This window comes from Aulonocara sp. 'chitande type north' Nkhata Bay, linkage group LG23, assembly GCF_057382095.1.
Source record: "Aulonocara sp. 'chitande type north' Nkhata Bay isolate Kocher_YH1m ecotype deep benthic linkage group LG23, A_spYH_male_GT1.1, whole genome shotgun sequence".
Taxonomy (NCBI): domain Eukaryota; kingdom Metazoa; phylum Chordata; class Actinopteri; order Cichliformes; family Cichlidae; genus Aulonocara; species Aulonocara sp. 'chitande type north' Nkhata Bay.
The window spans coordinates 13,167,887-13,187,532 of record NC_141365.1 but is presented as its reverse complement, the minus strand read 5'-3'; the positions used below and the strand labels follow the sequence as shown (position 1 = coordinate 13,187,532).

The 19,646-nt window shown below is 44.1% G+C and overlaps 1 protein-coding gene across 2 annotated transcripts in view; it reads right to left on the bottom strand.

The window, feature by feature from the left end:
- Nucleotides 1-19,646, bottom strand: part of ssbp4 (single stranded DNA binding protein 4) — an 87,874-nt gene that overhangs the window by 3,120 nt on the left and 65,108 nt on the right. For both annotated transcript variants that reach the window (XM_086282347.1, XM_086282346.1), the window contains exons 6-16: nucleotides 10,398-10,481; nucleotides 6,328-6,454; nucleotides 6,123-6,190; nucleotides 4,850-4,914; nucleotides 3,487-3,532; nucleotides 3,350-3,385; nucleotides 3,160-3,214; nucleotides 1,848-1,918; nucleotides 1,548-1,626; nucleotides 1,177-1,205; nucleotides 989-1,090 (exon numbers count right to left, since the gene is read on the bottom strand). In XM_086282347.1, the coding sequence (XP_086138473.1) occupies nucleotides 989-1,090; nucleotides 1,177-1,205; nucleotides 1,548-1,626; nucleotides 1,848-1,918; nucleotides 3,160-3,214; nucleotides 3,350-3,385; nucleotides 3,487-3,532; nucleotides 4,850-4,914; nucleotides 6,123-6,190; nucleotides 6,328-6,454; nucleotides 10,398-10,481 (762 nt within the window). The remainder of the gene's footprint in view (nucleotides 1-988; nucleotides 1,091-1,176; nucleotides 1,206-1,547; nucleotides 1,627-1,847; nucleotides 1,919-3,159; nucleotides 3,215-3,349; nucleotides 3,386-3,486; nucleotides 3,533-4,849; nucleotides 4,915-6,122; nucleotides 6,191-6,327; nucleotides 6,455-10,397; nucleotides 10,482-19,646) is intronic.

Sequence of the window (19,646 nt, the reverse complement as noted above, 5' to 3'; positions counted from 1 at the left end):
CCCAGAGAGAAAATGTGAGGGAATTTCAGATCACAGTGACGGTACAGTCTGACATTAATCACGCTACGGCAATCGCTCCATGCACCAGAGAAGGCATGATGTGTGTTATTGTCCATGCTTGTGTGTGTGCATGCTGTGTTTCTGCGAGAGAGTCGGACAAAGCTGGGAACATGGGGCGTGACACGAAGGACTGTGCAGGGGGCAGATTTCCAAACCGTGGAGACTTTCGTGTGCAAAACAACACGGTGTTAATTTAGCTCTTATCATCGTAAAGCAAGGCAGCACTACAAGGTTTCCTGACAGCTAACTCATAAGTTCACAGGAGACTGTGATTAACATGCACGGATCAGTAAAAATACAATAAAACTAATAGAACTAACAAACACCAGCAGCAGGATATGGATCATCTGTGGCATCTGAACACAGATTTGAACTGAGCAATGAGGAAATGAAAGGTTTTCATTGCTCTGTCTCTTAATGTTAACAAAAATAAGCCAAATAAGTCCAGTCTAAGCTACGTCTAAGCTTGTAGTAACACTGAGGCCCTCCATATTTAAAAATCACAGCTCTCAGCTCAGCCACATATCTGCACCGAGGTGAGATTTCACGCTGACAGAAGATTTTTGTGCCGTTACACTCTCCACCCTGAGTTTTCATAGTAAAACATCTTCAAAGCTCTCAGTCTGTTAACATAAGGATGTTCTGGAGCAAAAGGAGTAGTTTCACGTGACTGTCATGTCTTAATTTTGAAAAACGTCTCACTTCAGTCTGGTGGTAAATGAGTCCTGCCTGAGACGGCAGGGGACTTGCCAGCTTTCTAAAATGGATCACTTCAGACCTCCATCTATATTTGTCTTTAGAAAACCATCCCCCAGGTTGCCGTGGACAATTGGCAGCTACGATCATCTAACGTGGAGGGCGTGAGTGAGTCTCATGCCGGCGGGAATCTGTGTCAAACACTTTGAGGGTTTTTTTTTTTTTTACTCACACTTTCACTTTGGAATGGGTTTAAAAAGTTGCCTGCCATCTCGCCGTCATCCCGCGGAGTGCCGGGAGGATTGTTCATGCCTGCCATATTGTTGGGAGAATTCTACAAACGTGGACGAAACGCACCAATGAGAATAAAGAACTCATACAGACGGACAAAGAGAGATACGCAGGCATGGACAGTCTTACCTTTGGCAACCCATCCATGTCACCAGAGCCTGCATTAGAAAAGGAAAAAGAAAAACAGTGTCAGTGCAGGATATCCAGAGCTAGCAGAAATTGCTTGCACTTAAACAACTAATGGCTTTTAATTAAGCTATTTGTTACACATACAGATGAGCACTAACTCAGCTGGCTTCACCAATCATGTCTCATACATCAACAGGATCAATTGGCCTAACTCACTGCCCCACTAATCAATTTTCCCTTTGCTCAATACTGAGACAACACTTCCTTGATCTGCCATTAGAGGGCAGAGTCCACCTTCTAAAAGCTTTTGAGTGTCATAAGATTCAGTGTATGGGCTCACAGCTTACTGTACCGCATCTTTAGGTACGCACCTAGTGATCCATTCATATGATGCTGATCCATAGCACCCATTCCACCCATGGGCCCATCGGGACCTGGTCCCATTGGGAACTAAAACAAAAAACAGACATGTCGGTTATTTTTATTTCTATAGTCCAATATAATAGATCAAAAATTACCATCAGAGGGTTTTAAGACAAAACAGCTACAGCTAAATAAGGTACTGTCTCTCAGTATTTTTGCAGCTTGGGGAACACGACATGTTAGCTGACTGGTTTATAAAAAGGAAAATAAATAAATATATGAAAACTGAGCCAAACGTCGATACGTACATTAGGTCTATTACCACCAGGGCCGATGGGGTTCATCATTGTGTAGATGTTTTCGCTTGAATTTGTTGAATCTACGAACAGAAGAGCAGGTGGATGTTTAGGCTCTCTGTGCTTCACTCCTCCCAGACTGGGAAGCACTTACAGGTAAACTGCCTCTTTTTATATGCAAAATCCATGAAAAATTATTGAAAGAAGTTTTGGTCCTTGAGGTAAAGAATGGGGAAAACTGAAGACACATAGGCAGCAACAATTTTACCATTGGTGTAATAGTTTCTGCTACAGTACAGGACAAAGACCACCACCGAAGAAGAAATTGAAAAAACATCAGTTCCTCTTTCTGCCAGTCAATGCACTCGCTGCTCTCTGCAACGCACAGTCAAAGAAACCCATCTTATTCCTGTAACAAGAAGATTAGTTGTTATACGGACACCCTGGTAACTTGGCATCAACCAGTACACGCTGTGTCGCTCCTCGCGTGCGAGTCGGTCTGTTCTTAAAAGATTCAGAAGAGTGAGGTGACCTTGATCTGACATTGCAGGTAGAAATTTGTGAGCAGATAACTGAGAAAAGCACGAGAAAGATGAATGACGAGCTGAAAGACGAGGAGCAGAGATGGACAGAGCGCATGCACGGCACATGGGGTAGAGAAATCTTGCCCATTAGCGTTCCTGAATGCGGCTTTTGTTGTCGTGACTGGAGGAAGGGGGCTAATTCCAGAGTGAGGTGAGCACTTTTGTGTGTGTGTGACTGCAGTGGAATATGTTTTCCTTCTCAGTGTAGGTGCGAACAGGACTGCAAAGGGCTGCCCCGCAACATATCACAATAGCGGCGTGCATATAACACAAAAAGAAGCTTTTCACAGGCCATCAGAAACAGAACATCTACAGGACAACCGCCCGCAGCGTTTTGTTTGCAGTCAATCCTCCACAGAGACACCTTATTGATGGGTCAGACCTGAAAGGGATTAGTCAGTTGATTGTATGCCTCTGCTTCCACTCGAGTATTTTTCACTCTATGCCTTAAGTTAAAAAAAAAAAAAAAGTGTGACAAAGGATTTTTCATGAACATCACATTTAAGAGTTCCAACAAAAGCACATTCAGTGCAATATATATTTTCTTCCATTTTTCAGTGTTTTACACTTAAAACTCCTCCTAAAGGCTCAATTCTTCACGTATTTAGAGCCCGATCTGTCTCCCAAAGAGAAATGTGTATCTGACGGAGAACACGTTTGATGTTTCTTAGACAAACCCTCCTTCAGTGAGCACTGGATCAAAGCAGAAACCAGAAGGGAAACTGAAATGTATAACTCACCTCCAGGGCTAGGCATGATGGGAGTTCCTGGTGGGCCGCCTCCCCCCGGAGGACCCTGAGGGGTGAGAGCAAGCGAGGGAGAGAAATGAGCACCGAGTGCATCTAGATGGCAGCGCGCCTGTTAGATATCACAGCGTGACAGGTAATTTATGGCCCGTGGTCGAACACGAGTTCGTGACGGGACACTTACCACATAGTTGCCTGGAGATGAAGATGAATAAGCTATCTGTGGGGAGGAGAGACCCGGGGTGAAACACAACATGAAGCACAGTTATTGTAAATGCACTCGGTCACGTGGACGTGAAGATGTGAGAGGGTGTGACTCACTGAGTTGGTGTTGGGGTTTGGCCACGGACCTCTTCCGCCAGGACCCCTGAAATGCAGAGAGGTACGAGGATAAAGGGGAGGTTTTATTATTTGTTATGTACGTGGACTCTAGAGATTATTGCAAAAGTAGAGTTCATCAGCTGACGTGCAGAAATGATCTAGAAACCTGCCTGTTCTGCTTTCTGGGAACTTTATTGAGGGACTTTTTTATTGGCGTGACGGTCAGTCACAGGACAAGCATTGAGACTCTGAAACAGAAGACGACTTGTTGTTTTTTTAGTGCCACGTTTACTCTTTGGGGTTGAAAGTTCATTGACTGTTTCTGTGCAGCCACACTAACGTGGATCACACCTTCCTGGAGAATTATCATCTCCAATCTGCCTTTTGTCGAAAGAAACTCTATGAAAGAAAAGGTGTCTGAGCTACATGTTTCTGCTCCACAAAATAATTCCACTTTTGCAAAGTTTCTATTTGGCATCGGTAAATACCACAGCACAGAGACTGTTCTTTCGAAGGTCACCAGCGATCTCCCAGTGGCTTCTGAGCAGGCATGTGCTCTTTATCTGGCACCGCTGGACTCGAGCGCAGCATTGGACACAATTGATCACAGTACTTTTTACAAACTCTGGTGCCTTGTGGGTGTCTGGCTCAGCTTTATAATGATTTTCACATTATCTCTCAAACAGGCTGCACCTATCAATAACTACTATGTCTCTTTATCCACACTCATAAAGCACGGTGTGGCTCGGGGCTCATTTGTAGCTGCAGTATGATTTTACATACGTCCCCCGTGTCACAGCATTCATGGTTACTGGATTTCTTTCCGTATTTTTACTGATGACACTCTGTTGTACTTCCCTCTTAGGCCCAGTGACTTTGAAGTGCAGAGCTCCTGCAGGACGTCTTAAAACTCACGTGCATGCGCATTATGAGGAAAATGCCCTGTAACCCTATACAGCACTATTTTATTTAATTCTTCTCATTTGAAATTTCTTTGCCGTATGCGTCGGTGCCTAGCCTGAGACCTATTGTGTCAGGGTCAGAGTAAAGCCAGGATACAAGGCCTCTGATGTCGGTGACATCTTTTAAGTCTGTGTTTATCGGAGAGCTTATCCTGACTTTCTACTTTTACCTTAAACCAGTGTAAGTCTTTATATCTCTTTTCAGTGTAAGTCTTTTTTCTGCCTGATGGTTCTGTGGGATGTTTCTTCTTCCCTCATCTGTCACCAAGCTGGTTTGAGAGGAAATTGGGGGGTTCTAATATATTAGTACTATTTTTGCCTGTTATTTAGATGATGTAAACATTATCATATAGAAGTATATACAGAATTTACAGCCATAAAAAGAAAAACAGTCTACTAACATGTTCATGCCGGGCATCCCTGGCCCCATGGAGTTTGGAGGAGGCCTCATCCCTCCGCCATAGTTCTGCACAAAGAGATGAACACACAGTCAGCACAGAGCCTCGCACCTGCTCTGTGTAAAGGTTTGAATCTTAATGAAGGTCAGCGACGATCATGTCTCCCACTAACTAGTGTTTAATTATGTGGATGTATGAGCTGTGTGTGGGCTGCGCGTGAAAGAGGACAGCTGTGTGTGGAAGAGCCTGCGCACTCTGCACATGTTGTGAGTCTCTGTATACAGTAAGTGTCTCTATGTGTGCGCGCCCTCCCGCGTGTTTGCGTGTATGTTTTCATCGCTGCCCAGTGGGCTGCTTTGGCTGGCGCTACACGTGTGTCTTTGGACACGTGTGTGTGTGTGTGTGTGTGTGTGTGTGTGTGTGTGTGTGTATGACTGAGTGAGTGAGTAGGGGGGCAGGCCAGAGAGCAGCTCCACTCAGAGGAAGAGTTTTGTTCAGCAGACGATTACACTTGTCGAGCAGATGCCACACCAGCTGCTGGTACGCTCACTGCCAAAGTCACCGAGCCAGGGTGGCACAGAGAGGGGACGAAGGGCACGGGGAGAGAGTGTGCATGTGTGTGTGTGCGCGCGGTGGCTGGGTGCAGAATGAAGCAGCTGTCTTATAATGGTAATTCAAAAGGACGCTGCTGTTTAAGCATCTTATGTATTAGAAAAAACAACATTAACACAAATCAAAGTGATAAAAGGAAACCGACAGCACCGTCTTTGGCACCACTTTTAAAAAAATATGTGTTGGTGGTGGCTTGCTCATAGCACTCTAAGCATTCAGTCTCTGTCTCTCTAGGTGGGAGTCAGCAAGTAGGATTTAACATGTAGAACTGGCGTTAGCAGTGGGTGGGCTCTGGTCGCAGCCAAGATCGGCGTCAGAGCGCTTCTGACATTTAAAGGCAAAGTTAAGAGATTGGCGGAACCAAAATTCCTGCTCAGCAAAGGAGAAGGATTATCTGCATGCTGTTTATAGATTGCTGCTTTGACATTATAGCTGTTTTTTATGGAAGCCCCTAATGAAGGGCAACCAAACACAGAGTTTGCTCATAAACTAAAGACCAGGCACCAAACCTGGCTGTGTGGCAGCTGCTGAGTGGGAGTGCAGTGGGCTGGTGGAGCTGAAGGACACTATCCACTGTTGTGACTTGCTTTAGTAACGGGGCCCTTTGTGTTTTACTCTATATGACTAATTTGGTCGTTTGTGTAAAAAAACACTGGTGGTTTACCTGTGGGCCCATGCCTCCCATGCCTCGGGGGGGATTCATTCTCATTGGACCGCCCATGTTTGGATGTCCTGTGATAAAACAGAATGTTGGCATGGCAGCACCACTTGGATCAATAACAAATCAATACAGGAGGAAGAAAGAAGATTCTCATTTAGAAGCCAATATAAAGTTTCTCTTCAAAACAGCACACTATGGCCGTCAGTACCTTGAGGTCGGGTGGGGTCCAGGCTGTTTGGAAGGAGAGGCTGTGACCCGGGGATGCTCCCGGGAGGCTGATTTGGCATACGGAGGGAAGGCCTTGGGCCACCTGGGTACCGTGGAGACATGAATGGCTGCAGAAAGGACAAGCGAAGAAAAAAACAACAACTTTATTCCAGGTGATGGCAAACATAAGGCCTGGGGGCCAGAAGTGGTCAGTCAAAAACTCATATTCGGCCCGCCGGACAGCTTTGGAAAATGTGAAAGATGCCATACGTTTTGGAATTTTAACTGTATTTTCAGATATTTTGCAGCTTTTCCTTCTCCATGGCCACTCATACTAAACCAAAGTAAATAAACAATGAAATGGCAGTTTTTTTGCTTTCTACTATACAAATTCAGGATTCAGGATCTGGCCCAATTCAGAACAAAATGGGCTCTACGTGGCCCACAATATGAAATAATAATGATCAGAAGCCAAAACACTAACACACATGTACATTTCTTGACTGAGAGTCCTTCAAATATGTTTGTGCTAATGACAACACAAAGCTACGGTTATGCCCCAAAACACAAAGAAGCCACAGTGCAGTTAGTGCAGAATGTGGCTTCAGTTTAATGAAATCAGCATAGAAAGAAAAGCAATTTAAAGGGACTGGCACGATTAGATATTAACATAATGTATCAAGTAAATAAAACAAACAAGGTAATCATAAGGATATTATGACAATATTTATTTATAGCAGGGCTTGTAAAACGACTGCAGCGGGAGGCATTAAACACACGACGGAAATTAAATTGAGATAAAACGATAGAAAGTGCTGCACATATTAAAAATACACAAAACATCACAGTACACATGTCTCAGCATGCCACCGTCATTACCAGCTTAGCGAACATCAGATTCTGCTTTTAAAACACTGCATCCATAAATCACAGTGTACGCTGCCTTTTGGTGCTTCTGATTGAGAACTAATAAACACAGATCTCTATAAAAAATTTAACTGTGCTGGCCAAAGTTCTTGAAGCTCTTGTGTGTGAGCAGTTAAAGGAGTTTTTGCACATCAATGCCATTTTATCTGAATATCAATCAGGCTTTAGGAAGAATCACAGTACTATCACAGCTGCAATTAGAGTGGTAAATGATATTACTATTGCACTTGATAAAAAACAACACTGTGCATCCCTTTTTATTGATTTGTCAAAAGCATTTGACACTGTTGATCATTGTATTTTAAAACTTAGACTCTTCCAGTCAAGACTCTCTGAGAGAGCAGTGGCATGGTTCTCAAACTACCTCAGTAACAGGACTCAGTGCATTAAATCTGACGGTCTATGTTCTGACTTTGTTACAGTGCACAGCGGAGTGCCACAGGGTTCTGTATTAGGTCCCCTTCTATTTATCATTTACGTAAACAATCTTAGTCTACATGTGCCAGATGCAAACTTGCACTTCTATGCTGATGATACAGTTATTTACAGCTGTGGTTCAACTCTTGTCCAAGCCATCGACTCCTTGCAGAAAGCCTTTTCTGCTGTCCAGCACTCATTACATCAGCTTAAACTTGTTCTCAACGCAGACAAAACAAAGCTCATGTTGTTTTCTAAATCAAGGAGACGAGCCCAAACAATCCCATCAGTAACCACTCTTGAAGGTAATAAAATAGAGTTGGTTCACACCTATAAATATCTGGGAATCTTAATTGATGACTCGCTTACCTTCAAACCACATGTAGAGAATCTTGTGAAAAACCTGAAGTTAAAACTGAGATTTTATTTTCAAAATAAGTTGTGTTTCTCTTTTAATACAAAGAAGCGGCTTGTTGCTGCAACATTCTTGCCTGTGCTGGATTATGGTGATATTCTATATATGAATGCTTCTGCTCAATGTCTTCGAATGGTTGATTCTGTGTATCATGCTTGTCTGAGGTTCATCACTAACTGTAAATTTCAGACTCACCACTGTGAGTTATACTCTCAGGTAGGATGGCCTGCTTTGGTAAGTCGGAGGAACTCTCATTTATACAGTTTTATATATAAGGCGATACTTGGGTTGCTGCCTTCTTATATATGTTCCCTGCTTGTAATGAAACATGCTGGTCGGTATTCTCTTCGTCCGCATGGTTACTTGTTGCTTTCTGTTCCATTTGCCCGAACTGAACTTGGTAAAAGAGCTTTTGTCCATTTAGCACCCTCGGCCTGGAACAAACTGCAGAAGGAATGGAAAATGACTGAATTCATTTCATTAAGTGATTTTAAATCTAAACTACGAATCCTTGAGGCCAAGTCCATAACATGCAACTGTTTCAATTAGATTGATTGTCATTTTAACTGACTTTTTATTTTATTTGAATTTTATTTTTATTTTATTTGTATTCTTTCACTTATTGTTGCATGTGTGTTGTTGCTGCCTGTTTTTGAGTAATTTCTGTAACTGTGAGACATCTGCTGCTGCCTATCTTGGCCAGGTCTCCCTTGAAAAAGAGGTTTTTAATCTCAATGGGATCTTCCTGGTTAAATAAAGGTTAATAAATAAATAATAAATAACTGATTTTATGATAATAATATCATTTCAACCAGCTTCTATTAGTCTCTCAAAATGTGTACAAATGTGCTCTCTGGAAGCAAGAATACTTCCATGTAAAATAGATTAGTCATATGTTTCCCCTCAGGTGAGAGCCAAACTGTTCTTGACAAGTGACACTTTGAAATGACATAAGGCACAAGATGATTAGCAAACCTGACTCTCTATAGCTGACCTTCTCATGTTTGAGGCTTTATCTTTGGATGTCAACAGGGGGAGCTATTGCGCTGAAGAACAATGTGCATGCTGTATTTTTGTTCTGTTTCCAAGTAAGGAGGGGCTTGTTGTTAAGTTTTGGAAAGTAAGACCTCAGGTGATAAATGCCATTAGGATAAAGGTAAAGGGGAAGTTAGGAAGATGGGGAAAAAAACACATGCAGGATAGAGATCTGGACCAGAAGAACAATACAAGGACAATAATGTTGCAGCGGGTGGGGGGGCATTAACATCACACGGCTGGATGAAAGCAGTAGTTCTACACCCCGTCTCTGTTTCTGTGCCATTCGGTGGTGGACATTTTACTACCGACCTCGCATACGCAGGCAGTCTAGCTACAAAGATTCTGCCTGGATTGCGTGATTCATACCAGAAACCTAAGACACGTTCACTATGTTTCAGCAGAGAGGGGACAAGACAAGGCTGGCCGGGACATGCATTACAGAGCCGGCGCACAACTAGTGAATAATGTAAAACACCAGAGACAGATGGTTTTCAGAATTACCTTTGAGAATACGTTGCTACAACTACAAATATCCACGCCCGGTGGACCACATTTCGATGTTAGACGATAAGAATTAATTCAAAAGTCAGTCCAACTATTTTAGTATCAAGAGGAAACGTGCAGATTTGAATGCTGATTGGGTAAGACTTGGGTGTTTTGGTCACGGAGCATGAGCCGCATGATGTTTGTATCATCATCTTATCACAGAGATAAGCACACACAACACAAATACAGCATGAGACTGCATTTAAATTATAATTATGTACTACATGTTTTGTGTGTCGCCGGGTGTGTGCGGTTGGAGCAAGTGGAAGATGAGTTATATAATAACAATTAGTCCTCGAAGTGAGAACCGACTCACTACCGTTTTCATTTGTACCCTCGTCACCTAAGTCGGCTTTCTCTTCGGCTCCTCTTCTCTCCTCCTTTGACCGTGTTGTGGTGGGTTTGTGCATGAAGAGCTGCACAATGTCAGGCTGTGCTGCAATATTAATGGTCTATTGATGGACTACGGGATGGTGAGTGCTGGGCTGAGGAAGAGAGGAGGCCCTCCAGATGCACCTCCGCTCTTTACAGCTGGGCCAACACAGCTAAATTATTCATCCAATCCACCATTGTGGATGCTGCCCGTCCTGCCTGTTAGCACAAGGGACCTGTGTGCGGTTTGTACACTTTTCACTGTTATTTGAGCGAGTGAGCGAGTGGAATCAAGGGTAGGCTCAAGAAGGAACCTACAAGCAAAGTGACAGACTGGATAAATGTTTGGTTCTTACCTGTCCATGAGGTCCCATCATGGGATTAGTGGGGTTATGTGGAGGAGGCTGCGTGTGAGGTGAAGGTTGAGATCCTGGGGGACCCTGGTGAAGAACAGATTTAAAGTTGTTTAAAAAACGAGCTTCAAGAATGTAATGAATGCAAATCTTTCTGGGGAAACATTATTAGCGCAATCAACCTTCAATAAATCACTTTTAATGTGAGTACTGCAGTTATAGGTTTGGTTTAGTTTTGCTTGGCCAGATTTTAGGAAATCTATCAGCGGCACTCCATCAGGGCAAGCAAGGCAAGCAGTGCTTGAACAGTGAAATCTAAAAGCAGAGATCAATCAAATCCTGAAACCAATCTCTCTTATTTTAAACAACTTTCTGTCTACAGCTTCTCATCTGTTTGCATCCATCTATCTACTTATCCAGGTTCAGGTCAGGAGTCTAAGCAGAGAAACTCACACTTCTGTCACTCTGGCTAACTCTTCCAGCTCATCTGAGGGGACACAGAGGCGTTCGCAGTCCATACGACACATAGACAATCTGCTGCTGACTCTGCTTTCACTGCTCTGAGATCAGTTTCAATCTGCCTGTTTGTTTAGCAACTAAACAAACCCTCTGTGATTTATCATCAGATTTATCATTTTCTCTTACTAACCACCGATACCAACAAGTGTAATTTAGAGGGGTTAGAGTGCAATGTGAAGAAGTTTAACAGGTAAGGCAGATTAGAATCTCTGAGAAATCATTTGTTTATACAGTTTATATAAAAAAAACAATCAACAATGGAGGCAATCACTAAGTGGTGATTACTCATGGCCCTCATTGCTCAAGCGTTTTAATTTAATATACTAAATGCAATATACTTAGCATATAGTATTTACAACATTTAAAATTCACCCAACCTTAAACACCTACAGCAATAACATTCACATCCATCATATGGATGTTATATTAACATCCATATAACATGTTCGGGAATGTTTTTCTGCACACTAAGTACTTTTACTTTTGATACTTTATTTACCATTGCCAATAATAGAGTTTGGTAATTGCTGACATTTTTTTAATAATATTTCTTCTTGCTTTCAATAAAGGAAAATTCCTTAGGAATTCGCGGGAACTCAGCGAATCCCAAAAAGTTTGATGACACTACAGACGTAAGTACAATATTTTAGAATACTTCAGGGTAGGTACAGCACGCAGAGAGGTGAAGATGTCCGGGAAGAGTGCTGCAAGATGCACAGGGCTGTCAGCATGTATATAAGAATAAAGATGGACAGGAGAAAAACTCGAAAAGGCTTTAATGTGGTCCAGTGGAAGAACATTTGTGTTTCTTCTTGAGTTTCTGGTCGCTGGTTGTCTCCCCGCTTGCCTTGCTGTAAAAGTCACTGCACACCACTGCGTTAAATATAACTGGAGCTTTGGTATTTTGGGGGGTGTGCTTGTATATTAAAAGGCTCTAATTTCAATAAACTCTCCTGAGTCTAAAAAATGATCAACTACACAAGCACAATTTATCACTCTACTTCAATGAGATAAGCGTGTTTTATGTAGCTGATGCTAATGCTGAAGTACAGGGAAATACTTTATTTCCCGGTATGTAACATTCAGTTCAAACAGCTCTCCTGGACATTATTACGGGAAATCAGAAACACATCAGTATGGAAAATAAGTAAGGAAAATAAGTATGGCATAATATCTGAAAAACACGATACTGACAGGAGACAAAGTAGTAAATGATCTGAAAGAGATGACCAAAGTTCTACTGGGACTCTAATTCTGCCTCACTTCACTTCATTGTGCACAAAGCAATCCTTTGTTAACATGCTGCTCGTATACAATGGCAAAGGCCCCTTTATCTCTTTCATCAGAGGTCAAAATGAGAAAATTAAAAATTAAAATTCACTGTAAATATGTAGAATGTCTTCACAACCATCATATTTAATCTGTTACACCAACAAAGAATGCTTCTAATAAGATCTGTCACTGACATTTTCAAAGGGCTGCATTGACTTCCATGCACAGGAATTGTTAATTGCCAGGATGGGGTCAGATCAATTCACGAAGTGGCTTGTAATCAGCATTCAATTACAGCACTGCTGCCAAAGGATAATTCAGGGTATTTTCAAACGTGGTATTATTTTTCTAAATTCTGCCGTGATGACACTTGATCCGGTTTGCCAGAGTTAAAACCGTCCAAAACAGAATCAAGGGCCAAAGCAAGCTTAATTCTGGAGCTCACTTCCACTCTCCAAAGAAGTGCCAAATATTTAAACCCAATCAAACATCATTATGGCAATGAAATAGAAGAATAAATCCCCCTCTGAAAATAACTGAAATTATTCTGTCATTTAAATCAACATTGAACTGAAGACTCAATCACTGCTATGTGAATTACAGTTTCAGTTTATATTATTAGAGAAAATGAGCTGAAACCACTCATAAGTTAATCTCTCACAGCAAACACCTCTACGTTAAAGTAACGCCGTATCACGGGACTAACGTCAACTCTGACCTCCGCGTCTCGTACTACAGCAGCATCATCTGACTCTGGCAGCAGTCACACCGCTAGAAACCTGTTACTAGCATCAATGTGGAGAAACGGGACCACCCACCGCCAGACCAGACTTATCTGCTAGTCTGCCAGAGCTTCTGTCAAGCACTTGGCTATCAAATAACATTACAGGTGTGTGTGTGTGTGTGTGTGTGTGTGTGTGTGTGTGTGTGTGTGTGTGTGTGTGTGTGTGTGTGTGTGTGTGTGAGCATGTGTGCAAGATGAGTGGCGGTGAGTGCAAATATAAGATCTCCCTCTTTCTTCACAGGTGATAGCAGGATCTTGTCTCAGGTGCTAAGTGTGTGCTGGCTTTGATATACCTGCAGGTACAGTATGAGCACTGAAAGCGGGCTGCCGGGGGGAGGAGGGGGGGTTTACTTTAACAGGTGTGTCTTTAACATCATTTTAAAGGTAAAGGATTATGGGAGTGCCCTTGACACTCGCTGGTTGACAGTATTAGTGCAGTTTACTCAAATAGACACCAACACACAGTTATTGGCTACACCACTGTACACTAGATTACACTTCTCCTAATAAAAGGGCCAATTTTAAATATTAAATGTATAAAAATCTAAAATAAACATAACTTTATGCAAATATTCTGCACGCTTGCCTAAAGTGGACCTATTATACTAATATATATTATAACTACAGTACAGTGGTTGTTAGCGCTTATAGCAAAAAGATTTGAATCCACTGGCAGGGTGGGGCTTTCCTGTTGACATGCTTAGACTATTCCAGCTTCCTCCCATGGTCCAAAGACACACACAATACACTAATTGGTTATTCTAAATTGTAGGTATGAATGTGAGCGTGCTTCAGATTGCTCTAAGTGCTCAGTTTCAGACTGTTCTTTTCTACTCCTGGCTTTGTGTGATGTCCCTGAGCAGGGATATCACAGCTCTGGCTGTATGCACAGAAGCTCCTCCCAGTGCTGTTCAAATAGTTTTGCTTGCAAGAGGCAGCCAATCAGAAAGACATAGAATTTGTAGAATAAGTTTGGCATACATACGTTTGCACGACATTGTGATACTACTGCTCTCTCGCGAATAGCTGCAATTTTTAATTTTAATTATCAGAGCAAAATCATCAATCATCATATCTGCTGATGATGTTTCAGTTGACTGACTTTCAGCTAAACACACACAGCTGTTAGACAAGCGTGCCTCTTCACTCATGTGCATCGCTTTCCATGTAAGAGGCAGCTGCACATGTACCTGCTTCTCTTTTGCATCGGAGCTAGAGAGAAGCAGGTACATCCACATCCTCCGGCTCTACCTCACTTTCCCACCCGGCTCACTGCTCCACCCTCCCCGTGTGAGTGCTCTGTCGGCGCTCCGCCATCCAAGCCACAGAGCTCGACACCAGGAACCTGGAACTACAGCGGAAAGATACACGCCTGACTGACAGCTCGAAACAAGCGAGTTCCCACGAGCACGGATACAGTACTGCTGCACTGCCAGGTACGCCATACAAGAGCACAGATTTTGGCAGGAGAGATGAGCTCGTACTTACGCATGAAAATAACACTGCTCATGAGCAGAAGCACGTATTCAAGGACTTGTTACCCTTTATAAAAGGCAGAAGCAGCAGCAGGGCTCTTCAGACAGGTGCTTCCTCTCCCTGTGAGATGTGTCAGTTTACCTTTCATTGATTCTATTAATCTCATCATCATCTGAGACGTAGTCAAGTCTCCACAAAAGCCACTTTTTAACCAGCAACGCGACACGCAAACCTGGACGTGTTTATTTAGTTGTACATGCAGCACAGAGATGGCGTGCCGGCACAGTTATGACGTCTGTGCCGGTAACACTGTGGGTTTTTTCTGCCACTCCGTGTGCAGTGTGTATGTTCTGGGTGGTTAACACCAGCTGCACTGGCTCGCTCTGTCTCTCAGCAGGTTCACACTGGGGCTAATGCAGCGCTAGCTCTGTCTGACCTCAGAGGTTACTGTTGTTGCCGAGCCAGAGTGTGTGTGTGTGTGTGTTTGTGTGTGTCTAACAAGACACCCCTGACTGCACTGACCCAGCTGCAGCAGTCTGATTCTCATCCCGCCCCCCACACACACACAGCCTAGTTTCAGTCGCTCGAGAGGACACCGCATTGACTTGCATTCATCTTTCAGAGCCGTACCCTCGCACATAACCATGAGCGCTTCCTGCCTCACCTGAATCTTTGACATAACCATCACGTAATCCTTAAACTACTTTCACCAGTTTTACCAGCTGGTCACATGGGGACCATCTTCTCGTCCCCATATGGAGGTCTCAACATGATGATTGTGAGAACAAATTTTTGTTCCTGCAGGGTAGATAATACACAATCTCATTCACGCTCTCTCTCGCACACACTCACACACACACACACGCACACTTGCTCAGAAACTACACACAGAAACACTCACAGTGCTCCTCTCTTGTTCTTCTCTATAATGTACCATAATGGAGCGTAGCTCCTTTGACTGGGCCTCCCCAGGCCTTCCTGCTATTACATCTGAATGGGCCAGCATATGGCCTTTATGGCTCTACTGTTCCCTCTACAGGTCCCCGCAGAGAGAGGGAGCGAGAGAACATTTCAACTGTCGTGGAGGTATATGCAGGGCGAGTTTGAAAAGTAGCTTGCTTGGAGAGTGTGCGAGTGTGCGTGAGCTTGTGTGGCGTTGTTTGTGTATTCGTGTGGGAGAGGGGAAGGAGGAGGGGGGGGGGGGACACGGGGAGCGTTAAATGAAGCAATTAATAAAATCATTTTCTACCCGGCTAAGGAGATAACAGCTTGGCACAGTACCACACACCCATCAACGCAACCCCCTCGCCTCCTCACCGCTCATTTCAGCTTAAGGAAGACCCACACTGCTGCCCCTGATGGACCACTAACAGAAAGAGTGAGAGCGAGGGAGAGAGGGGTGGAAGAGTAGCAGCCTGCTGAGGGTTTTTCACCTGTTTATAGCTGCCAACACTAGAGGGCAGTGTGTAACTTCTGTCAAACTTCTGGACACACACACACACACACACACACACACACACACACACACACACACACAAAGAGTGAGAACACAAAGCAGCCTGCATCACTGAACACAACAAACAAAGCCAGGAGTAGCAGCGCACACACACACACACACACACACACACACACACACACACACACACACACTGAATGCACACTCATTGTCATTCCTTGCTAACATTCCAGAGAGAGCAGCAGTGGCAGCAGTGGGTCTCCTGCTAGCTCATGCTATACAACATGGCAACATGTCAGCTCAGAGACGGGAGCACGCGATCAGGAGTGTTTTCTCCCGGAGGATAGCCGTTAACCCGCTGGGACGGTGCCAAATTATTTACAGTATCGTGCAAAGGTTTTTGAGGTTTTAAACATTAATAGGCGGCACAGCCAAGAAGCATCTGATCAGCAGCAGGACGAGTCCAGAGTCAGAAAAGAAAAATTAGCAACAAGAACAAGGGGTACTGCTACAGGCGATATGCCCCCCCCCCCTCCCAGAGGCATGGCCTCAGTAATCATGAGTATCAATGGAAAGTTCCCCAAAATGGAGCCACCTGCTTTTTAATTGATGAAAACTATTCATGCTTACTTCACTGTTGGTGCTTAAGGCTTCTGCCCAACCATTGGTGCACCAGTGTGGATCTGTGAGAAGGATTGTGGGAATTCAACCAATGTAGAGGCCGCAGGGACACGTTTCCAAAAAAGCCAAAAGCATGCAGTACGACAGCCGTGATGCTACGTGCTGGTCGAATGTTGACTGGCTGAAAATTTGTCTTTTCGAAAGGAGCAACAAATGAGTTAAGCACAAAGCAGTACAAAAGCACACCTCAAACAACGGCAGCAGGGACACTTTACGTTGTTTTAACTCTCAGCTTCACGAAACGACAAAGAAGGTCTTTGTCCATTGTGAATTTCCAGACGGAGCAGCGATGTATTGCCAACTTAATTGCCACGTATGGGGAGAGGGGGCTGCTACGCAATATAGCGGAAGTGTGCTCATTGGCAGGACGTGGTGGCGACGCCGCTCGCCACTGCTTCGCCCACATTCTTCTGCTCTCTGCGTGTTGTTCATCGCGAGGTGATGCCGTCCTCCAAAAAGCCAACAGCTCGTTGCCTGCCAAAGATACTGAAGCAATACTACACCAGGACCTGAGCTCTTTCACCAACACGCAGAGAAACATGTGATGTTTGCCTCTAAACAGATGAAATCACGTGATGGTGGAGGTGAAGCATGAACAGCAGGAGAAAAAGGCTTCATTCCTTATTATCATTCATCATTAATGTTCATGAGCCAAGTCTAAAGGAAAGTGCAGGTACACGATGGAGAGAAAAGGTTTTCCCGAGTACTGCTTCTCATTTTAAAGTCTGTCATTCAAGGGGAATTGTTGGGTATGATCTTTGTGGCTGTCCTCTCAAGGATAAGCAGAGTCCCTCTTCTCAGTGGAAAGTTTTGACTCGTCTGGGTCCTTTGACATCTGTGTCTTCCACTCACGCTGCTTTTTCACATGTGTTAGAAAAGCAGATTAAACATTTTTGCATAACTTTTTAAATATGTCGGTGGTTTTTGTTGAGAGGTTGAACACTGTTACACCTCACTTTGTTAACTTTGGGCAACTTTGTGATTATCCCTCTGTAAAGTCCGCAATCTCCACTAAAGGACCGGCGCCGGCCCTAACAGAAGAAATAATATTTCAGATGCTATTCCTCAATCACTTCTGTACGGTTTGCAGTCTGTCATTCACTTTCCGAAGCACTTCACCTTATTTATCTGCATCTTTGTAATACGACTGACCGGACTGAACCCCGAGCCCAGTCTTACCTTTGATAAATAAATTACCGAGCGCAGATGTCTCCCTAATTCGCCATGTGCGTGCCATGTGTCAGCTTTGAACAGGTTCTTAAATTTGCCTTTGATACCTGGGTTGCTTGTTCTTAAATGTGTAATCAAACCTAATCCTCTTGTTGTGCTTTTTCGTGTTGTCCCTGAAGAGCTGCAATTACCTGCTGTAAATTGCACAGCCTTTGACTCTCGATCCTCTTTTTTATTTTTTTTTTGGCAAGAGGAACAATTCCAGTTTAGTAGAGAGAGGATGCCCCACCCCGGCTGGTTTACACCCCTACGAGAGTGCGCTCTGTGTTTTTGACTGCGTTACGTGTCGTGTGTAGATCACAGAAGCAGCTCGAGAGCGAGGCGCTTCAGATCATTTAATGTTCATTTTCTCATTTGAAAAAAAAAAAGATTTTGGAAAGACTCCCCTGACATCTCACTGTCCTCTTCTTTTTCCCCTCCTCCACCCTCCTCTATCTCTCCTTGTTGCCTCTCGTCCCTAATTTTCCCTCCCCCCCTCCTCCCCCGTGTCATCTCCCCTTTTGCTTGCCCTCCCCAGAGGGCTATGATGCAGCAGCGATGGACTTCTGCTGAGAGACGAAGGACTACACACCAAACGTGTAGACACTTATTCTATTCTCTTTCTTCTTCTGTCTTTCTGCCTAAATGATGCCCCCCCCTCCCCCGCACCCACCCCCGAATGCCAGGCTCACCCTGTGAGCTACACATTAGGATAACATGAAGGAAGACCCTCCTCCTCCCATCTCTATTTTCCTCCAGTGTCCTGTCTTTGCCCCTCATCCCTCTCTCCCAGGACTGGAGCCAGTGTTGGGGTCACCTATGTTAATTGCTATGCTAGAGCAACTGGGAAAAAACACACACACAGCACACACGAGCAGTTCACACACAGTCGGTGAGTAAGCATGTGTCACTGAAGCGGCGTGTGAGAAATAATAGTTTCAAAAACAAGGGAAATGGAGAGAGTGAAGAAATGTCATGAAGAAGGATACCTGGCGTGTGAAGGAGAAGGTGAGGGAGGGAGAAGGTGGGAAAGGAAGCCGACCCAGAGTTCAGATGAGAAATGACCGAAACGCCGAGGAAATTTCGCTTAGCTCGATGTAATCCATTCACAATTCTACGGCAAGACTGTGGTCCACTCGACTAACCGTATCTCAGGAGTGACTGAGGACACGAGCACAATTTCAACAATGTGTGCGAAGGGGGGGGGGGGGGGGGGGGTGAAACAGCTTCCCCTTCATTTGAATGAACAAATGCAATGCAGAATTCTCAGCAGCCTGCACTTTCAGCGTGGACCGCAGCCATTAGTTCAATGGGGAATTAATGTCAGCTACCTACAGAAAGCAATGAGCGGGGCTTCGGCTCTGGCTCATGTTGAAGGATGCTGTTGTACCACTAACAGTGTGAGCTTGATTTAGGGAAATCTTTGCAGTGGCACTGGGAGCATTTTGTCTCGGTGCACTGTGCAGGCTCTGTGCTCGCACCTTTGTTTTCTTGTTTTCTTCACCTTTTCCTGCTTTGCTCAGCTAATCTGAGCTGAAGAGGGGAGGAGAAAGAGAAGAAGGATGGATGAAAAGAGAAGAAAAGATGAAAGTGAATACAGCATCCATCTCTCCTTGTTCTCCTCCTCTCTGCCCATCCTGTCTGTCTGTCTGTCTGCCCTGCACACAGGGTCTATTTATGGAAAGCAATGTCACTCACGCAACACCATCAGATAGCTCTCTCCCTGGCCTGCTCACTGCTCATACATCATTAACATTCTCTACCACCCCAGCATGTACATGCATGCGCGCACACACACACACACACACACACAGAACATGACACGCTGCCAATCAAACAAGAAAAAACAGGCTGT